Source organism: Chroicocephalus ridibundus, chromosome 14 (assembly GCF_963924245.1).
Source record: "Chroicocephalus ridibundus chromosome 14, bChrRid1.1, whole genome shotgun sequence".
In the NCBI taxonomy this organism is placed as follows: domain Eukaryota; kingdom Metazoa; phylum Chordata; class Aves; order Charadriiformes; family Laridae; genus Chroicocephalus; species Chroicocephalus ridibundus.
This window is the reverse complement of record NC_086297.1, coordinates 13,208,339-13,229,259: the sequence shown is the minus strand read 5'-3', so window position 1 is coordinate 13,229,259 and position 20,921 is coordinate 13,208,339. Positions and strand designations below refer to the sequence as shown.

The 20,921-nt window shown below is 53.9% G+C and overlaps 2 protein-coding genes across 2 annotated transcripts; both read right to left on the bottom strand.

The window, feature by feature from the left end:
• Positions 1–7,918: 7,918 nt before the first annotated feature.
• On the bottom strand, positions 7,919–14,433 carry LOC134523469 (tektin-3-like; the record flags this gene model as incomplete). Its single annotated transcript, XM_063352422.1, has 7 exons — positions 13,855–14,433; positions 13,215–13,298; positions 12,492–12,562; positions 12,067–12,210; positions 11,003–11,225; positions 9,629–9,783; positions 7,919–8,120 (listed from the first exon to the last, which is right to left on the bottom strand). Coding segments are annotated over exons 1-7 (1,458 nt in total), but the record flags the coding sequence as incomplete, so codon positions are not given.
• Positions 14,434–17,711: 3,278 nt separating this feature from the next.
• LOC134523560 (RING finger protein 222-like) lies at positions 17,712–18,377 on the bottom strand. Its single transcript, XM_063352575.1, has one exon. It carries the CDS (start codon positions 18,375–18,377, stop codon positions 17,712–17,714), a length of 666 nt encoding a protein of 221 aa, XP_063208645.1.
• Positions 18,378–20,921: the final 2,544 nt, after the last annotated feature.

The following is a 20,921-nucleotide window of genomic DNA, read 5'->3' as shown; positions in this document are numbered from 1 at the left end:
TGGCTCCCACCCCCACAAATAAACTCTGCCCTTTCAGACACTGACAGACACACGTTTAGGAAAGGGAGGGAAAAACCCACTTTGTGCCATCCCTGAACACGGACACAACGACAGGAGCCCCGACCACCTCATCCGGGTACATTTAGAGGACAGAAGAGATATGGAGGGGGATTAGGAGAATGACCTGTTTTTTTCCCTCCCAGTTCAGGGACATACTCACCCTGCAGAGGCTTGGGGGTGTGCGGGGGGGGCTGCTACTCAGTGCTGTGCTGTCAGGTTGGGTGGCAGCACTGCCAGACACTGCAGCATCCCCAGTGCCCTCTGTGTCACAGAACCAGGGCAGCGTTGCCGCTGGCGCAGGGTGCTCAGTAACCGGGTTCTACGCGGGCAACTCCCTGCAGCTGCTCTGGCAACCCGATGCAGCCGTTGGGCAACGCATTGCTGTGGATGGGCAAGCCGGGGCCAGCCCTGGGCAAGAAAATACCCTCACATGGCATCCTAGATCCTGCCCTGGAAAACCTACTGCCCTCCATGGGCAGGTTTTGCAGCCCCTGGGCAACCAGGTGCAGCGTTTGGGCAACTGTTGAGCAGCTTAGTCATATGATTTGGTTTTAGGGAAGTGCAATAGTTGCTAAATTGGCCAAGAATACAAAAATACAGCATTGTTCACACAGTAAGGAAATCATAAAATCCAGATGCTTCTGAGGTAGAATACAGCCGCAGCTGGCACGCGAAGAATGCAACATCTGTGATTCCCTGTACTAGGTTGTTTGCGAAACTACACGAGGGATGGAATGGAACTGTGTGGAGTTTTGCAGGACGCAAAAAAGGATTAGACACAGTTAAATTGGGCCTGTTAGAAACTTCTCTACCTTTGCCTCCCTCTAAAATTACCAACGTCCGACAGTACCCACTGCCTGCAGCTGCACTTGCAGGAGCAGACGGGGTGGCATCAGATTTAGAAAAAAGAAACATCATTAAGAGCACTCACTCGCCTTATAATTCACCGGTGTGGCCAGTAAAGAAACCAACCGGGCAATGGCGTTTCACAGTAGATTACTGAAAGTTAAACGCCAACACTGCACCCCTGACCGCTGCAGTTCCGAATATCATGGAAATTGTGACAATGATAAAAGGAGCTGCTCGTCCTTGGATGGCTGCCTTAGATGTAAAAGACAGGTTTTTTATGATTCCCCTCCTTGAGCAGGACAAAGCGCGGTTTGCATTCCCGTGGAAAGGAGCCCAATATATTTTAACCGACTTCCACAAGGATACAAGCATTCCCCCACCATTGCTCCTAATGCTTTAGCTAAAGTGCCATCAGAGATTCCTGTTTCACAGGGATGTACGGTATACCAATATATTGATGACATCCTAATAGGGGGAGAGAGCCAAGAAAGTGCACAAGACATGATGCAAAACATCCGACAAACATTATCGGATTTAGGATTGGAAATTCCAGACGCAAAGTGTCAGGGACGCGCAGAGGAAGTTAAATTCCTGGGGGTCTGGTGGATTAAGGGAGCTGCTTCTGTCCCTCAGGATACCCTGAAAAAAACAGAACATGGAGAGAATCCTTCCAGCACGAAGGAGTTACAGCAAGTTCTGGGAACTTTAAGTTATTGCCGTAAACACATCCCTGGCTTTTCCATCATTGCTTGCCCCCTTTATTGGTTGCTCAAAAAGGGTAGATCCTGGGAGTGGACGGAACAACATACTGATGCACTGGAATTGCTAATAAAGGAGCTAAGGTTATTCCAACAACTTGGCCCCATCCCTCCAACTGACCCTGTCCATGTGGAATGGGGCTTCAGTGAACATGGTTCTCATTGTAACTTGTGGCAGAAGGGACCAGCAGGACCGGAGAGACCATTAGAATTTAGCTCTCACTCCTTCAATGATACTGAGAGCAGATATTCAGACCTTGAGAAGGGTTTACTGTCCCTGGTGCGAGCATTGCAACGAGCAGAGCAGATAAGGAGAGAACAAAGCGTGGTTGTTCGGGGCCCTTTTCGTCTCCTAGATGTGGTCCGTCAAGGGACAGCACCACCAGCCGGCATTGCCCCGAAAGCCACAGTTCGAAAGTGGTATGCTTATTTCGAAGGCATTAATGAAATCATGCCAGTCTCTGAAGGCAGTGTTAAAGTATCCAAGCTCCAGAAGGATAGAGATGGTGCCCTATTGTTCCAATCCCCACCAAACAGACCATCTCCAATCCAAGCAGCACCTCCTCTGAAAGAAGGCAGCGATCTTACAGGAGTGTGGTTTACTGATGCGTCGTCTCACCGTGAGAACAATAAGTGGAAATACAAAGCCGTAGCACTGGAAGTAGCAACGGGGGAAAGAGCAATTGAAACAGGAGATGGTAGCGCGCAAGTAGGGGAACTCAGAGCTGTCCTACTAGCTGCACGACATGTGGCTACTCACATTTACACTGACTCATATGCTGTTTTTAAAGGAGCCACTGAATGGATCGGACACTGGGCAGCCAACAATTGGCAGGGGAAAAGAGTCCCAATTTGGGAGACAGATAGTTGGAAGCAACTGTTAGAAAGAGGAGGGCAGAGAGCGTTGCACATTGGTTGGGTAAAAGGCCATGATCGTTCGAACTCGATCACTGCTCAGTTCAACCAACAGGTAGATAGCCTCACGCGGCTGCAGCACATTGACATTGTAGATGATGGTGGGGAATGGGAACGCTTACTCGAATGGTTACGTGTTAAGCGTGGCCACACAGGCCGTGCTGATGTGTATCAGGAAGGACTAGCCCGGGGGTGGCCTGTATCAGCTGAACTGTGCGAACAAGTAGTAACTGCCTGTTCACAATGTCGCCTACGGCTCAATAAAGATCATAAGATCATCCGAGTAAGGCGCCTCCCTTACCCATTCGGGACAAGAAACCATTGTGGCATTCCTGGCAAATTGATTATATTGGGCCCTTGAGATCATCAGGTGAGAAAAGAGACGTCCTAGTAGGAGTGGAGATTATCTCTGGCCTCACTATGGCCACCAGCTTCAAATCAGCTACCGGGGACAACACAGTGAAAGGCCTACAAGGGTGGTACAGCACCCTTCCCCTTCCTGAGGCAATCCAAAGTGATAACGGTTCACACTTTACCGCTACGGTGGTACAAGATTGGGCCAAAGAAGAAGGGATTCGATGGGTATTTCATACTCCCTGTTATCCTCAGGCTAATGGCATTGTTGAATGCACCAATGGATCGGTTAAGCGTTTTGCAAAAACTCATGAACTTGGTTGGCATTTGCGATGGGATGATGCCACCTATCAATTAATAACAGATGGAGTGGAGATGGCTGTCCTAAAATGAAAGCTTTCTGTGTATCTGCCAATATCATCACTCCAAAAGTTCCCAATGAACCAGGAAAATACCTAGGACAATTTCAGCCTGGGCAACCTGTGTTAGTGAAAATGCCTCAAATTGGCACAGTACCAATGGTGCTAGCTACTCCCCAAAATCCCCATGCATGGGAAGCCAAAGACTGTTCAGGGAAGATACACCGGATCAGCACCCGGTGGATCTCGCCCTCTTTTTGACCCCGTCGCTCAAAGAAGACCGAGCAGATTCCCTTTTCTTTTGTGTCTTACAGGAACCTTAGATGAACTGTACGTGGACAGACAAACTGTTGCCACCTCACAACGACTGAAGAGAGATGTGACTGGTATCTTAGGAACAGGACTGGGAGTCTTAAATAGTATAGATACTTGCAAAGAAACTAGTCACAACTACTAGTGATCTAGACAAATTAAAAGATCCTCTACAGTCCTCTCGATCAGCATTGGGAAATCACCAATGGCTTTTAACAAATATATTGCCTCAGTGGGAAGAAACAGGTGAAAAGGACCATCAGCTGATCACAAATGCACTTGGTACAACCCAAAACAATGTTTCTTTGGCTCTTAGTTGTACCCAAGCCCAACTGTGGATGCAATCTATGACAGCCACAATCATAAAGGAAGGTGAACAAGGCACCTTGCCCACTGAAGTCCAAAAAGTAATATGGGATAACGCAATTGAGTTTGAGAAAAAATTTCAATCCTGGTGGTATCTGGTTAATTTCAAGCAAGGCCACAGCTTTTGTCTTAACGATACGCACTGCCTCAGTGTACACCATATACCCAGTCATCACCCTGGGGTTGAATCACCATGGAGCCATACTCCATCCGGTAGAGCACAGAGTGTGGGCACAACAACATGAGAATAAATGGCAAACTGTTGATGTTGAAGCATGCATTTCACGAGATCAACAAGGATTCATTTGTGAGAGTAATACTCTCAAGGCACAAGACATTTGTCTTGACACCAACCAGAATGTTTGTCACTTTGAGATACATCCCGATGAAACCCCAGAAACTGTGCTTGTATATATTGGGAAAGGGTGTGTTTGCTGAGGTCTCCCTGTACTCTTGTATGCGTAGCTGACATAGCGTAGATAGAAGTAATCATTCAAATCTTTGTGTTTGTAACTTTACTAATGTCATTGGATGTGACTTCAATTCTTCAGCTCCTGTTACATCTTTTCAATTGCTACAATCTAATTACACGTTGATTCGAGATTTGCTGCCCACCCCTATCGGAATGAATCTCTCACTAGTGAAAAGTTGCTGCAACACGATGAAGTGAAGCGATTGTTGAAAGAGGCCCAAGAAAATGGACAAAGAATTCTGATTACTGTCCATCGTGATGTTGAAGAAATACACCACGTACTGGGAAGGGTCAAGAGAGATGGGGGACAGGAATGGTGGGACAGCCTTTTTGGATGGTCACCAACAGCTACAGGACTTTTGAACAAGATGCTCCATCCTGTTGTCGTTTTACTAGTACTCACTGTATTGTGCTTTGCTGTGACAATTGTTTTGTACGTTTGATTTTGGATTATGATGAAAAGCTTAACTCGGTTAAGCTCTTCCATCGCTGCTTTCGGGGATCAGTCGACGGGCTGAGCCTTTCTTCCCCCCCATAGGGACGCCTTTGGGTAAGACTTCGATGACACCGAGTGCTTTCTCGGGGACTTTAGAAATTTCTCTAGAGAATCTCTACCCTACATTTATAGCCAGGCTGGATCCTTTGTAATTTTGTCGCGCATTTTGTATACTTAACAATATCTTTATTGGCATGTGCTTTGCAGACTGTGTATTTATCACCGGCAATCCTAAAGAACCTGTATATCTGTTGTTTAAATAAACCACGCTGTTTAAGTAGCCAGTCATTTCGCTTTCTCACTGAACGCGACCAAAGACTAGAGAGAGGCCGTGCTGGTTCAGGAGCACGACTAGACTGAAGGTGCAGTCCACTATTAGTGTATCCAAATCGTAATAGTTTAATACATATTAAACGCGACTGGACTGATAGTGCTGGATTGGACATCACTCAGAATTGAAACCCAGACGCACCTGGCCTCCCACCTGGGTGAGGAGTTTTAGAACGCAAGGGGGTTTATCTTCTGCCAAAACCGCTTGGCCCCTTTTCACGCAACAAGGTACTCCTGCAAGGAGCAGGGAGATGGATTCGATGATCCTCATGGGTCTCTCTCGACTTGAGACGTTCTATGATCCTAGGAACTCACGGCCCTCAGTGGGCACCATCAATGGGTAACCCAAACAGCCCTTGGGCATTTGAGTGCCACCCCTGGGCAACCAAGTGCCACCCCTGGGCAAACTGGTGCCCTCATTGGACAAGGCGGTGGCGGCAGTGGTGCTGCTGGGCCAGCCCGTGGGCGAGCAGAGGGCTCGCTGGGGCAGGCAGGTAGACCATGGTGGGGGTGCTGGTGAGGAGATGCACGGTGTCCCCAGCAGCCCCACCACGGCACAGCCTCTCGCAGCACCAGGGCACCGTGCACCAGTGACACTGGGAACTTCTCCTGGGAGAGGGTCCTTCCCCACTTATTTCAGGCTTTAGCCTGAGAAAAGGCATTGGAAGAGGAGGAGCCCAGCCCAGCCGGGGGTGGTTAGCACAGCTGCTCCCCCTAACCCAAGGGGCTTTCTCTCCAGCTTCTGAAAATACCCATCAAGTCTGCTGCCATGACCTCTGTGTCCCGCTTTATCCAGAGGAAACATTCTCATTGGCTTCATTTTACCGCTTTAGATGAACTGTGAGCTGTGTGAATGGCTCGTGCCAGGCTGACACCTCTGTCTTCTCATAGCTGTTTTCCGTCGCCTCTCCTTTTCCCAGCTCTTGCAGCTGCGGACCGAATCACAGAATCATAGCATTGCCCATATCATAGCATATCCACACGGAGCCGGCCTCCACGGGAAAGCCGTGCCTCTGCTGGCAGAGATCTGACAGAAAAGGTGACTGAAACTGTTTCGCGTATACAAAGGTTTTCTTAGGCAACAAAAAGAGGTATGGCCCTTGGATTACTACCCATTACTGTTCTCCCGTGTGGGTGGCAATGAAGCCACAACGCGTAATCCAAGGGGTCTCGATCATAGGATCATAGAATTGTCTCGGTTGGAAGGGACCTTTAAGATCATCAAGTCCAACCATCAACCTAACACTGCCAAAACCATCACTAAACCATGTCCCTCAGCATCCCATCTACCCATCTTTTAAGTACCTCCAGGGCTGGTGACTCAAACACTTCCCTGGCAGCCTGTTCCAATGCTTGATAACCCATCAAAGGAGTCTTCAGGGCCTTGGGGCAGTTGGTGAGGGAATCTGGGAGGCAGGTTGTTTTTTCCTCTCCTCCCAGTTGCGGGCAATGACATTGGAAGGAACAGGTGGGACCAGCCTATTAATACGTGGCTCCGTGGCTGGTGTCACCAACACCATTTTGGGTTTTATGGTAATGGGATGACATACACGGCACCAGGCTTGCTGGTGTCAGATGGGGTTCACCTCTCATAGAATCCAAGACTCATAGAATGCGTTGGGTTGGAAGGGACCTCTCAAGGCCATCTAGTCCAACCCCCCTGCAGTCAGCAGGGACATCTTCAACTGGATCAGGTTGCTCAGAGCCTCATGCAGCCTGGCCTTGAATGTCTCCAGGGACGGGGCCTCCCCCACCTCTCTGGGCAACCTGGGCCAGGGTCTCCCCACCCACCTCCAAGGGGGAAGAGGGTCTTTGCTCAGGAGGTAGCGGGGCTCATTGACAGAGCTTTAAACAAGGCTTGAAGGGAGAGGGGGACAATATCGGGCTGTCCCTGTGGGATGAGATGCCAAGGTTGGAGGGACGGGGTGCCAGCGAGGGCCTGTTGCTCTGAGACGCGCTGGTGACGCTGCCTCACACTTGAAGTCTTGGAGAGATGAGCCGGGGGCTCCTGAGGTCACAGGAGCCAGGAGGGAAACACCAGTGCAATACCCCAAAGGAATCAAGGGGTGTTCCTGGAAGAAGGTGGTATTTGAAAAGTCATGGCATCAGGTGAAGTCCCCGGGGACTGGAAAAAGGGAAACATTGCACCCATTTGTAAAAAGGGTGGAAGGAGGGTACCGACCTGTCGGCGTCACCTCTGTGGCTGGGAAGGTCATGGGGCAGATCCTCCTAAAAGCCACGCTAAGGCCCATGGAGGACAAGGAGGTGATTCGAGACATGGCTTCACCCTGTGCTTTTTCCACATCAGACTCCAAAGGAGGAGGACACGACACTTTTTCTCCTAAAATCACAGACCGAATGGGTAGGAATGAATCCCCGTGGGTGGATTTACTCTTAGTTGCATCCAGGATATTTTCAGTTACTTTCTGGCACGCTGTGAAAGAGCAGTGGAAAGAGAAAAACCAAAGGGAAAAAAAAATACTCCTGCTAGACCATGTGACATGCAAAGTGATAATTTAATTTCTACCCAGGCTTCCATCAGGAAGTGGAAAGTTAATCATGCAGTATTTAAAGCATATAGAGAAAACTGATAACTCCGGTAAGGGATGCCGTGGGGTGGGCTGAGCCCAGCCTAGATGGGACCCAGCAGCCGCGCGGTGCTGGGAAAGGTCTTGCGCATCGCCATGCACTTCTCCTCATCGATGAACAGGGAGTTGGCTTTGACGGCCAGGTCGTGCTGCAGGACAGCCTTGGCACGAACCAGCATTTGCAAGGTGTCCTGGCTGTCTCTCAGCTGCTGCTGAAGAGTCTGCACCGTCTCATGGATGTCACGGACCTCATTGACAAGGCTGGAAAACAGCAAGGAGCCCTCATTAGAAGTCCCGTCACGCGGGTGGTTTCTAGCATGGCGCTGCTGATGGGCCCCTGGGGCATGGGTTTTCCCCCTTCACCGCGCTCAGTGAACATCTGCTCGAAGGCTTCGGCAACGCGCAGCCGCATCTGCCAGAGAAGGAGGTGCCACCAAGCAGAGGGACAAGCAGCTGTGGTTTCCCGTTCCTGTTTGGTTTTGTGGGTTTCTTGGCTCCCCCTCCTGGATTTTCCCGGGCAAGGGTCCTCCCCACACCCACGGGTGCACACGCAGCGAAAGAGGACAGCTGGGAGAGGCTAAAAGCGAAGGTGAAACAAGTGGAGGATGGAACAAAGGATGGTGTGAGAGATGCTAAACCGGCTCTGGGGCTGGGTTTAAATTGCTTTGAAAAGGCTTCCCAGGGAGCCTCACCCAGCGGGCTCCCAGGAGGAGGTGTGAAGTTCAGGGTGCCTGATCCTCCCCAGCCCCTCGGGGTGCAATGCCAAAGAGCTCCCTCTGTCCTTGACAGGATTTCCAGTGTCCCCAGGGGAGGTGAGCACAGCCCTCACTGCTTCTCCGTGTGGTGCACAGAATCCCAGGCTGGCGGGGCTTGGCAGGGACCTCTGGAGATCACCCAGTCCAACCCCCTGCCAGAGCAGGGTCACCCAGAGCAGGTGGCACAGGAACGCCTCCAGGCGGGTTTGGGATGTCTCCAGAGACGGAGACTCCCCCACCTCTCAGGGCAGCCTGTGCCAGGGCTCTGCCACCCTCACAGCAAAGAAGTTCCTCCTCCTGTTTAGGTGGAACTCCCTATGCTCAAGTTTGTGCCCGTTACCCCTTGTCCTGTCCCCGGGCACCACTGAAAAGAGCCTGGCCCCATCCTCCTGACACCCCCCCTTTCAGTATTGATAACCGTTGAGAAGGTGCCCCCTCAGGCGTCTTTCTTCCAGCCTGAAGAGACCCAAATCCCTCAGCCTTTCTTCACAAGAGAGGTGTTCCAGTCCCCTCATCCTCTTGGTAGCCCTTTGCTGTCCCCTCTCCAGCAGTTCCCTGTCCTTCTGGAACCGGGGAGCCCAGCACTGGACACAGCACCTTGCACCGCAGCTGCACCCTTGCGGTTACCCCAAAGGAAGGACCTAAGAGCTCTCAGCATGAGCCTGTTGGAGAGTAAAGGGCTTGTCCTTCAAACCTGAGCCCATCCAGCCGCCGGGAAGCAGGCAGGAGAGAAGACGGGGTTGACGCAAGTAGGAAAAATCCAGCCCCTCATGGGGTGGCATCAGGCCGCCCCCGGCCATGGGGTACAGCCTCCGTTGTGGGCGCAGAGCTCTCCCAGCACCCAAAGGCTGGGATACCCGCTCATTGCTTTTGATTATGTCGCTGCACTTCTGGAAGGACTCTTTAGGAAAAAGAACCAACCCCCCATGGTTAATTTTGTCATCCAGCGATGCTCCCGAGTGCTACCACCCGTGAGCCCTCGAGGTCCCCGCCGGCCCCGCGCTCCTGCCTTACCGCAGCTGGGCAGTGTCCCGGCACAGCTCCATGTTTGGCCTCCGAGTGCGCTGGTCCAGCCGGGTCTGAGCCACCTTTAATGGAGGCCCCTGGTCCCTAATGGCCTTTTGGATGGCTTCTATATTCCTCTCCGTCTGGAATATTTCCTGCAGTGTCTGGAGTAAGAAAGAAACACATGCATAAATTTAAAAAATATATTCTCCAGCGGCAACGGGATTTCCCTTTTCTGCCATCCATCTGCAGAAAAAAACCAAGTTCAATCAGCAGACCCCGGGCTCAGACTGCTCTCACTCTGCCATAGATGGAGGCACAGATCCAGCAGCCATTTCTCTGCGGGGAAAAGCCTCTCTTTGCTCTTGCTGTCACATCAGAGGAGGTTTTGGAGCAGTGATGGATCTACTGAATTACCCGCTCCCCAAAATTACTGCTTGCAGGAACTGATCGTCCATCACTAGCAACTAACAGAGGGCAGGTTTTTGGTGGATGCTGCTCGCTGAAGGATGTGGCACCAGCCCGCGATGCTGCAAGCCCAGTTTCTGCTCGGTTAATGTGTGCCGAGCACTTTTCAGGAAGCTTTCCATGAGAGCCAGTGGTGCGAGCCTGCTGCCCATCGCTGATCTCCACTTCATCTGCTTGGCGGAGCAAACACACCGATACCTGTGCAGCAACCACAGAGTGCTGAGACCGAAAACACGTCCTTGGAGGAGCAGCAAATCTGCAAACCCCACAGCAGACACCCCAGCAGACTCCCAGTAAAGCCCTTCTGCAGGGCAGCCAGCGCCTCTAAGTAACTAGCGCTGATGCAAGTAGCGCTGGCATTTTCTGCTGGAAATCCCTGTGCTAGCAGGCTGTCAGCTGGGATGAGCAACGGGCAGTATCCCTTGGGATGAAATTACACTGCCAACTCATCCTGCTCCAAGAAGAAAGTCCCCAAGAAAGCTGGGCAGGGGCTGTTTGCAAGGGCATGTAGCGAGAGGACGAGGGGCAATGGTTTCAACTAGAGCAGGGCGGGTTTAGATGAGACATTAGGCAGAAGTTCTTTGCACTGAGGGTGGTGAGACACTGGCCCAGGTTGCCCAGAGAGGTGGGGGAGGCCCCACCCCTGGAGACATTCAAGGCCAGGCTGCATGAGGCTCTCAGCAACCTGATCCAGTTGAAGATGTCCCTGCTGACTGCAGGGGGTTGGAATAGGTGGCCTTGAGAGGTCCCTTCACACCCAACACATCCTATGGCTCTATGATTCTAAATGATGCTATAACCAGGTTCTTGTGGTGACCGTTCCTCTGCTGGGGCCAGGTCTGCGGGGAGGGTCGCACTTTGGAGGTGTCACCGGGAAGTGACAGTGTCACACCAAAAGGGAGGGGTTCAGGCTACCTTGGCCAGGTGGGTCTGAATCTTTCTCTTGGCATCGGCCGTCTCGGCAATGCGGTTGGTGAAGGCGACGTTCACGGCGTTGAACTGCCGCCACATCTGGCTGTCCGTCACCGCCAGCAGGTTCTCGATGTCGTCCCGCAGCTTGGCGGAGGCCGCCCGCTGGCTCTGGGAGCGGAGGATGTTGTCGTTGGTGAACTTGGCCCAGGACTGCGGCACCGAGATCCTGGCGGGGAAAAGGAGAGGCCCCCGGTAAGCTGGATGTGGGCAGGCATGGACCCTGCCAGGGAGCAGCGTGGATTCACTATAGCTTAAATCTACACTTTTAATTGGACTGTATGTCATAGTTTAACCCCAGCCAGCAGCCAGGACCACGCATGCGCTGGTGCAGTTCTCCCGCTTCCCCCCAGAAGGGAGAAGAGGGAGAAAAGGAGGGGAAAGGGAAAGGGAAAAACTCGTGGGTGGAGATAAGGACAGTTTAATAGAACAATAACAGAAATGAACAATAATAATAATAATAATAATAATGAGAGAAGTCACTCTCACCACCCAGTGAACTGGCACCTTCCCGAGCCCCGACCGCATATTCCCACCCCGCACCAACCCCCATTTATATCCTGAGCATGGCATCTATGGTACGGAATATTCCGTTGGCCTTTCCCTTGTTCTGCCTATGCTCCTCCTCACTTCTATGGGAAGCTGAAAAGAGTCCTTGAAAAGTATAAACATCGCCTAGCAACAACTAAGACACATCTTTGAAAATATGCATAAACTTAGTGAGCTGTTTCAGCAGAGGTGCTCCGCTGAATTAATTGGCAGGCTGATCTCTCAACCCCTGGTAGAATGTTTAATGAGGTGGGACTGGCTTTCACCCTCTGGATGTTTGGCATCCAACTGTCAGCAGAGGGTTGTGCTCCCTTTCCGGGGAGCGGAGAGAAATGACCGCTCTGAGGGAGGTGTCTCCAGGCGGGATGGATCTGGGTTGGGGACAAGCAGCTCCCTGCCAGGGAGAGGCACCGCGTATCCCGGGGACAGCTTGCTGCTGGGGACCGACAGCGTGCACTCACGTGGCATCGACCTGCTCCACCCCTCGGTAGTAACTGATGCCGTGGGAGGTGTTCATCAGGTGGTGGCACCTGTCGTCGATCCGGTGGGCCACCTGCTTGTTGGCCAGATCCTTCTCCAGGTTGTGCTGGGACGCCCGGTTGGACCTTCAACATGCAAACAGCAGCCATCGGTGGGGACGTACGGGTGGAATGGCTTCCTCCCCGTTCCACTCCCCACAGCAACTCCCGCCCTGCCACGCAGCTCTGTCCTCCCACGAGCATCACCGCCCGCATGCCATGGAGCCTCCATGGGCTTTACACCTGCGGGGTATGGGGAGAGACGGGGTTCTTCTGGGGATTCACATCTGCTGGGGTTCTGCTGGGGTTCTGCTGTGACCACAAATGCACATCAGCCCTACGACATGAGAGAAGGAGCTCCTCCTTACGTGATCTGGGCTTTGGCCTTGTCCAGGACCTGCTGCATCTTCTCCCGGCACGACCTGATGACATCGACTTCCTGGGCAAAGGCAAAAGAGGACCCCATCAGCGTCCATACTCACTCGTCCTGGTCACACTCCTCCCCTTGGACCTCTCCAGCCCTGCACACAGCAAGAACTTGCCTGCTTGTCTTCCTGCCCAAAGCAAACAGGCAGGAAAACTCGCAGCTGAGCCTGCGCCCAGCGCCCTGGAGGGGACAGAAGGGTGCTGTGGCTGCAGCCACGGCCTTTGCGTTCCCTTTCAGGGTGGGTCAATAAGGATTTTTTCACCTTGACCTCAGTGTCAAGTGGTGGTTAGTCCCACTGCAGGGATAGGGACACATCCTGGTGTGGACAGGCAGAGCAGTTCCCTGGACCACTACACACCTCCATCCCCAGATCAGCACCTGCCCTTTTTGCTCCCAAAATGTTTTCCTCCCCAGGAGGAATCCCATCCGTACGGGACAAGAGGAGATGGACTTGACTTCGGTGTAAATGCCCAGGCTGAATTTCTGAGACACATTCAGCTCCACCGGAGGACGCGTGTTGCTCTCAGCTCACTTGACTTCAGCACAAACCCATTGCCTTTGTGATGCTCCGGCTGCTGGAGGCAGGTGATCAGTGCTCCAAATCCCATAACTTTGAAATCCAGTAAAAATACCTTCAACGCATGATCTGAGATACCCAACTTACTGTTAAGAGCTGTTCCTCCACGTTGTCGTGGACCAGGTCGATGCCCATCCTCTTCTCCCGGTGAAGTAAGCACTCCTGAGCGACCTGTTGGGGACACGCCATCACCGCTGGCTGCAGGGGCAGGGCTCTCTATGGGGACCGTCCCCATCTCCAGTAATGTGAGAAAAGAAATTCTAGGTGGGCACGGAGATGCAAGAGGGGGAAAAAAGTGGCCCGGGGCAGCTGTTTTAGCTGACAAGGAGCAGCCGAGCTGCAACATCAGCATTAAACCATCATGAGGGAGCAGACGTGTCCCTGGTGCAGCCACAGCTGAAACGGGGGACCTGTGTCAGCCTTGACGCCCACCTCGCCAGAGCCTCGTGGTAAGACACGGGCTTTTGTCTCCCAAATCAGGACTCTGGATGTACCGCGTCTAAAAATATTGAGTTAAGCAAACACTGCTCTGACGTGCTCAGCCTGTGCTGATAGGGGATCCAGCAGATGGCAAGGGGGTTTGGTTACTACTAACTTAACTAATGGCCTCTTAATAAAAGCTTTCTAGACGTTCCGGAGCTGCAGTGAAACTTAATGAGACGTTTGAAGGGCTGCAGATGTTTCCGCAGTAGGCTACAGCTTGCAGCGCGCCGGGACGGGTGCTTACCCGGAGAGGGGCCTCCGCCTCGGCCAAGGCTCTCTCCAGCCTGGTCTTCACCTCTGTGAGCGCGTTGGTCTCCCCGATCACCTCATCTAGCTCGTGGCAGAGCTCTGATTTCCAAAATGCGATGTCATTGGCGCGCACTCCCAGGTTTTTGGTGCTTTCTACTTGCGTTTTCTTGGTCTGCCGGTATTTGTCGTCAATCAAGCGGGAGGTATCGGCTCTCAGGCGCTCCGCGTTCTTCTGGGAGGTCTCCGACTCCCTGTAATTGGTCACGTTGGACTTGTACCAGTCTTCAGGGGTGTAGCGGGTGAAGACGGTCGTTCTGGTGGAAACAGATGGAAGCTTCTCACTGGCAGTTATCCCCTGGGAACTCTTGGAAAAGGCAGCCAAAGTTGGTTTGCTGGCAGCCGTTTTGTAGTAGGTGCTGGGCATCCAGGGGAGGCTGTAGCTCTGAGGCAAGGGGCGGTAAGGAAATCGGTTCTTATAGCTTGACGCCGTGGTGTGGATGGCAGGGAGAAACCTGGTGGGTATGGCTCTGGGATGGGCGAACTTTGCTGGTAAGGGAGAGCCGACAGACTCCATGCTCGACCGCTGCTATTCGTGTGTCCCGTCCGTGTCCTGCACAGAGGAGGAGAGAGAGGACAACCTCAGCAACCTCCTGCACTTGCCTTACTTCTTACAGCAACACCCGCAACTGCAAACACAAACAGCGACGCACAGAGCGCCCTCACAGCGCCTGAACAGGCCTAAACCCCTTGAAAACAAATCCCTCCTGACAGCATCCCAAACATTTGTATATAAAAGCGTTTGACTTTGTTGTTAGTATCTAGCATCAGGTCTTGGAAGGCGGAGAAAAACAAATCACGGCCGTAAGGAGAATGACAGATACCGTGCCTTCCTTTTCCTTAAATCTGTCAATCCAGTCAAACTGGAGTTGCTCCTTCTCTGCTGTTCCTTTGTTTCTTTTGGCTGGCGTATCTGCTGATCTTCTGATACTCCAGAGGTCATTTTCTCTGTAAAAGTTCCATTCCCAGCCCCGAGAGCTGCGTCCCTTTTGGACACACATCTGCTACCGGCCCAGCACCATTTGTGGGTGGGTGAGGGACTCCATCCTCACCCCCTCTATCTTCCCTTGCCTTAAATGCTGGAGTGAGGAGCCTGCAGGTGAGCTGAGCTTTGCAGGACTATATCCAAATTTGACCCCCACACACCCCTATTTCAGCCTCAAAAGAGGGGCCGCCTCTTGCCTTGCAAAGGAGGAAAGGTGTCGATGGCTCACCTGGTGTAAGATCAGTGTGCGTGGGAAGGAGATGGCCCACAGTCTTTTCAGAGCGCTTGGGAAACACCAGCCTTGCAGTAGCCCTAGGAGGAATGGCCACACATGAAGATTTTGCTACCAAGAATTGCATATTGTCCTCTCCAGCTTGAGGCTGTCAATCGATGGTTATCAGCAAGATAAGGCAGGGGGCCACCAAACACAACTCATCTGAGGACAAACACTCCGGAGGGGTACGTGGTGCTCGGTACGAAGCTCTTGTGAGGTTACAAGTGTCACCCAGGGGCAGGAATAAGTCCCTCAATACGGCTGTTGTAGCCAGCCTGACGTGTCCTTCCCCTAACACCGTCCCGTCCCCACTGCTCCCAGCCTGGCTCGGAGCCCCAGGGGAAGATGAGGACACGGGTGTGCTACAGCAAGATCCCTGATGGGAGTGGCTGTGGGACAGGCAGCGGGAAACTCACACCCTCAAATGCAGCAGAAAAAGAAGCTTTCGCAAACACGACCCTCCGAGGCAGTTTGGCAGAACCGAGGACGAAATGTCTGCGCTCAGGTCCAACAAAAACCACCGTGTGTGCCGCTTCCCACAAACCGCTCCCTTCAGCCCTTTTGTCCCGGCTAGGGATAAATGACGGCGCTTTCCCTAGCTCCGTGCCGCTTTATACCTGAGAAACAGCCTTGGGAGGGTGGGAGGCAGCTTCCCTGGCTCCAACCCCCACAAATAAACTCTGCCCTTTCAGACACTGACAGACACACGTTTAGGAAAGGGAGGGAAAAACCCACTTTGTGCCACCCCTGAACACGGACACACGACAGGAGCCCCGACCACCTCATCTGGGTACATTTAGAGGACAGAAGAGATATGGAGGGTGATTAGGAGAATGACCTGTTTTTTTCCCTCCCAGTTCAGGGACATACTCACCCTGCAGAGGCTTGGGGGTGTGCGGGGGGGGCTGCTACTCAGTGCTGTGCTGTCAGGTTGGGTGGCAGCACTGCCAGACACTGCAGCATCCCCAGTGCCCTCTGTGTCACAGAACCAGGGCAGCGTTGCCGCTGGCGCAGGGTGCTCAATAACCGGGTTCTACGCGGGCAACTCCCTGCAGCCGCTCTGGCAACCCGATGCAGCCGCTGGGCAACGCATTGCTGTGGATGGGCAAGCCGGGGCCAGCCCTGGGCAAGAAAATACCCTCACATGGCATCCTAGATCCTGCCCTGGACAACCTACTGCCCTCCATGGGCAGGTTTTGCAGCCCCTGGGCAACCAGCTGCAGCTTTTGGGCAACTGTTGAGTGGCTTAGTCATATCATTTGGTTTTCCGTAGTCCTGCAAGGAGCAGGGAGATGGACTCGATGATCCTCATGGGTCTTTCTCGACTTGAGACGTTCTATGATCCTATGAACTCACGGCCCTCAGTGGGCAACCCAGTGCCACCCCTGGGCAAGTCAGTGCAGACTGCGTGCATCCTAGTGCCTCTGCTGGGCAACTTGATCCCTTGCCTGGACAACCCCCAGCACCGTCAATGGGCAACCCAAATCTAGCTTGCTGACTGATGTTGATAGCATTCGGCATGCTACGTTGCAAAATTGAGCGGCTGTTGTTTTTTTGCTGTTAGATCAGGGTCATGGATGTGAAGGTTTTGAAGGTATGTGTTGTATGAACCTTTCCGACCACTCATCATCCATTCATAAGCAGTTACGGGAGCTGAAGGATAACATGTCCAAATTAAAAGTGGTCAAAAACAGTTTAGATGATTGGTTAAGCTCGTGGGGTATAACGGGATGGTTATCAGATTTACTAAAGCAAGGGCTCATGCTATTGTTGGTTATATTATTATTGATTATGGCAGCCTCGTGTGTTCTCCGCAAAGTGACTGACATGATAGAAAATGCCATGCATAAGGTCTGGCTGGCTCAAGAAGAAAAAGGGGGTATTGTAGGAATGTATCTGAGAGAAAATGGCCATGTGAGCCAGCCTCCCTACTGTGAGAGATTAGATTAAGAGCAAAACAGGCGGTAGAAGATGGAATTAGTACATGGGAAAAACGGGAACTGAGAAGGTAGAAAACATGTTGTGCTAATGACTAAGCAATTTACTATGAGAATTCTTGTAACCAATCTGATGTGTGAACGAACTGCATGCACAGCATGTGGACAGTGTAACTCGCTGATCAGAAATAAGCGAGTCGCGTGTACGGCTACAACACAGGGTATAAAAGATGATGATCGGTGCTTAATAAACGGCTTCTGTTGATTCACATTGGATCGTCTGGAGTCCAGTTATTTCTCCTCAACAGGGTGCGGGAGGAGAAACCATGCTCTCTGCTAAGACACTAGGGGAACCCACTAGCAGGGTTTGACCAGCCACATTTTAACCAAAAGAGGCAGAAAATGCCAGCGACGACACTGTGAGCACCCGGAGATCTGCAGAAAGGTCTGAAAGTCCATTCAGTCCCTGGCCAGATGAGAGAGAGCTTCACCTGGAGCTGCTTCTGGACTTTCTCATGGGATCTTTTGAGAGAGGTCCCAGCCCTAGCTCTGTCCCAGCATCAGTGACACCTCCAGCATCTGAGCTGATCCCATCCCTGCTACGAGTCCCTCTTCACCAGCAGCAGCCGAGGGAGCACAGCCGCCAGCATGGCCACCGTCAAGACGAGCTGGACGGCGAGGGCGATGGGCGACTGGCAGCATTTCACCCCCAGGGCCGAGCTGGATGACACCGAGCTTCGTGATTCCGTTCTGCTTCTCCTCCCCAGGGAGCTGCAGTCCACACCCACCAGTGGCATCCCATGGTCACTGATGACAAAGATGTGGGCTTCCCACGCCAGCTCTCCTGGGACCCCCTGCGAGTCCATGGGGCTGTTCCCCGTGCTGCAGCACCGGTCGAAGCTCTGCACCAGCATCACAAAATGGCTGGGCACCACCAAGGTGTTGCTGGCCTCCAATTTGGTCAGATGGGACAAGGAGGAAGGTGACAGAGGCATCTCCAGGGCCCGGAGGTTGGTGCCTGCCTTGGGCGGCCATAGAGCCGCCTTCTTGCTGAGGAAAGTCACGTAGCGGCAGATGGGGCAGATGATGCTGCTCTGGACCTGGCCGTCAAGCTTGGCGGAGAGCAAGCACTTCACCAGGCAGTCGTGGCAGAAGGTGTGCCCGCAGCTGAGCTGGCGGTGCATGGCCTCCAGCGGGTGGAACTTCTCGTAGCACACGGGGCACTCGGCCGGGGGTCCCTCCTTGCTGGACGAGGCCTCAGACATCCCTGCTCTGTCGGACACAGGCGCTCCCCAGCTGCGAGGAAGAGGCACGATGGGTTAATAAGGTTGAAACAATTAGCATGATCCATCTCTTCATCTCTCCTCCTCCTCCCTGCTCTCTTCTTTTGCCCTCTTGCCCCTAACAGATGCAGTTGACAGCTACTAGGCATCCTCTCAACAAGACAGGGCATTTTCAGGAGCATTACGCCTCTCAGTGTGGCCCTTGGGGCAAGACGGGAGGACCCCAACTCCAGAGCCAGCGGGGGCAACAATCCCCGGCTGCAAAATCACATGCACGAGCCCCTGGATGGACCTGCTCAGCACGTGGTACAGATAAAGCAGGTTCAGCTTGTGTCAGGAGTGCCTCCGTGCACTGCTGCCAGCTCCAGGTGCACGGGAGGTGGGAACTCCCATCCCACAAAGAAACCTGCCATGGAAAGGGAGATGCTCCCATCCCAGGGGACACAGAGGGGCCAGCGGGAGCAGGGGGAGGCCAGGGCAGTGGGACAGGTGGGAGCACAGGACCCCCCGGGGATGGAGAGGGGGCGTGCTGGACCCGGGGCAGGCAGCGAGCACCCACGCCAGGCTCCTTCCAGGCTGCTGGAGGATGTCCCAGGCTGGTGGCCAGGCCACAGCCATCTCCAGGCTGTGCTCCTCACGCCGGAGCATGGTGCGGTCAGCAAGCCCCGGAGCCCGGCGTCTCCTCTTAGTCAGAGCGGGGAGGGCAGAGCCCAGCCATCCCGCCTGGCCCCTGCCCCAGCCTGGGGCGCCAGGGGGAGCGCGGGGCCGCTGGCATCCCCAGACCCGCGTCTGGGCTGGGTCTGAAGCTCTGCCATGCGTCTCCCAGGGCAGGGAGCGTTCATGCGGCGGCTCAAGGAAGGGAGAGGGGAGCGGGAAGAAGGGAGAGAGGAGAGGGGAAAAGGGAGAAGGGAGCGGGAGATGGGTGAAGGGCGGAGGAAGAGAGGAGAGGGGAAAGGGGAGAGGAGAGAGGGGAGAGGGGAGGAGGGATGCTCAGCTCAGCTCCTTTCTCTTAAAACTGGAGCTTCATAAAACCTGCAGGTTTTTCCAGACCTTGCAGCATTGTCAGACCCGACCCAACCTGCACCCCTTTTCTCACGCATGACTGTGCCCATGGGCATCCTCACAGCTGTCTCTGGAGGTTTTGCCATCCCCTCCTTGGCTGACCTCCTCTTCCTTGGGAGCCATCCCCTGCGCCAGGACGGTCACAAGAACACAACAAACCATCCCCTCCCAATCAAAGAGAAGAAAGATGCAGGCTCCTGCTCTGCTTTAAGAGGGATCAGGGACTTGGTCCCCCAACGTGCTGCAGAAGGAGACCCTGACCCTGTGCACCAGCTCCTCTGTGCCCCCAAAGCCCCCTTACCTGCTGCAGGGCACCAGGGCAGGAGCCCCTCCATGCACTCCACTGCTGTCCCCAGAAGCGGGGCTGGCCGTGCCCCAGCACCGAGCACCAGCTGGGGAGAGGACTGGGACACCTATCTAACACGGAGGTGTGGGCTGCGCGTGTCATGCGGGCGCGTTGCGCAGAAGCTGGAGCAGGGACAGGGCCAGCTCCCGGGGATTGAATGCGGAGGAACTCGTTCCCCGTTTTAAAGGCCTGATATTTGCCTGGTTGGCCAGGGAGGGGGCGAGGAGCCAGTGTCAGGCGTCAGAGGGCAGGGACAGGCAGCACGGTCCTGCCTGCTTTCCCTCATGTGATGGGCACCTGTAGTCGGGCTCATCCCTGAGCTCAAACCCCAATGAAACAGTCGCTAAAGGGGATGTCGGGAGCCCAAATTCCCTCTGTTGCTGCAGAGCAGGGTGACCGGCAGCACCCTGCACCAGGGCTGGGCTCCTGCCAAACAATTCTTGCCTCCAGCCGCCACAGCTCCCTGTTCCTTGCCCTGGCCACATCTTCATCCCTACGCCCCCTCCTCTCCTCATCCCCCAAACACTCCGCACTCCAGCCCTGCGCTCCCCGCCCTACACCATCAGACACTCACCCAAGCACCGGTGTGGCAGCACACAGCCCAGCAAACACACTCCAGCAGGCTCGAGGGCCACTGCTGCCTTGAACCTGCCCTGGAGGGGGTTTCCAGCATCTTTGGGAACTGCAGTCCAGGCAGCGGCAGGAGCCCTGTGGGCTCAGGGCAGGCAGAAGCCCCGAGCTTGGCCATCTCAGCAGCCGCAGGTGGCTCATGAGTCACTGTTTGGCCAGGTGCCGGCTGGAAACACACATGGAGAAGGTTCCCTGTGGCCTTACATGTGTCCCAGGGTGCTGCCCATCCCTCGCTCGACCCCCAGGCGAGAAGCTGAGAGGTGTCTCCCCTGCAAAACCTTGAAAAAACTGCCACGGGGTGGGTCACTCCTCCCACAGTCTCGACTCTTTCCAGCCACCCCTGCCACCCCTCAGCCCGGCCAGTGGCCACGGGGCTGCCAGCCCACACTCAGGCTTGCTGAGCGGCTCCACAGGGATGTGAGGATGAGATTCCCAGAGCAGGCACAGTGACCCCAAGGCGCCCCGCCTGCACGCCTTCCCCAGCTCTG

Coding starts and splice junctions, on each gene's coding strand:
- LOC134523560 (XM_063352575.1), bottom strand. CDS start 18,377: ATGTCTGAGGCCTCGTCCAGCAAGGAGGGACCCCCGGCCGAGTGCCCC.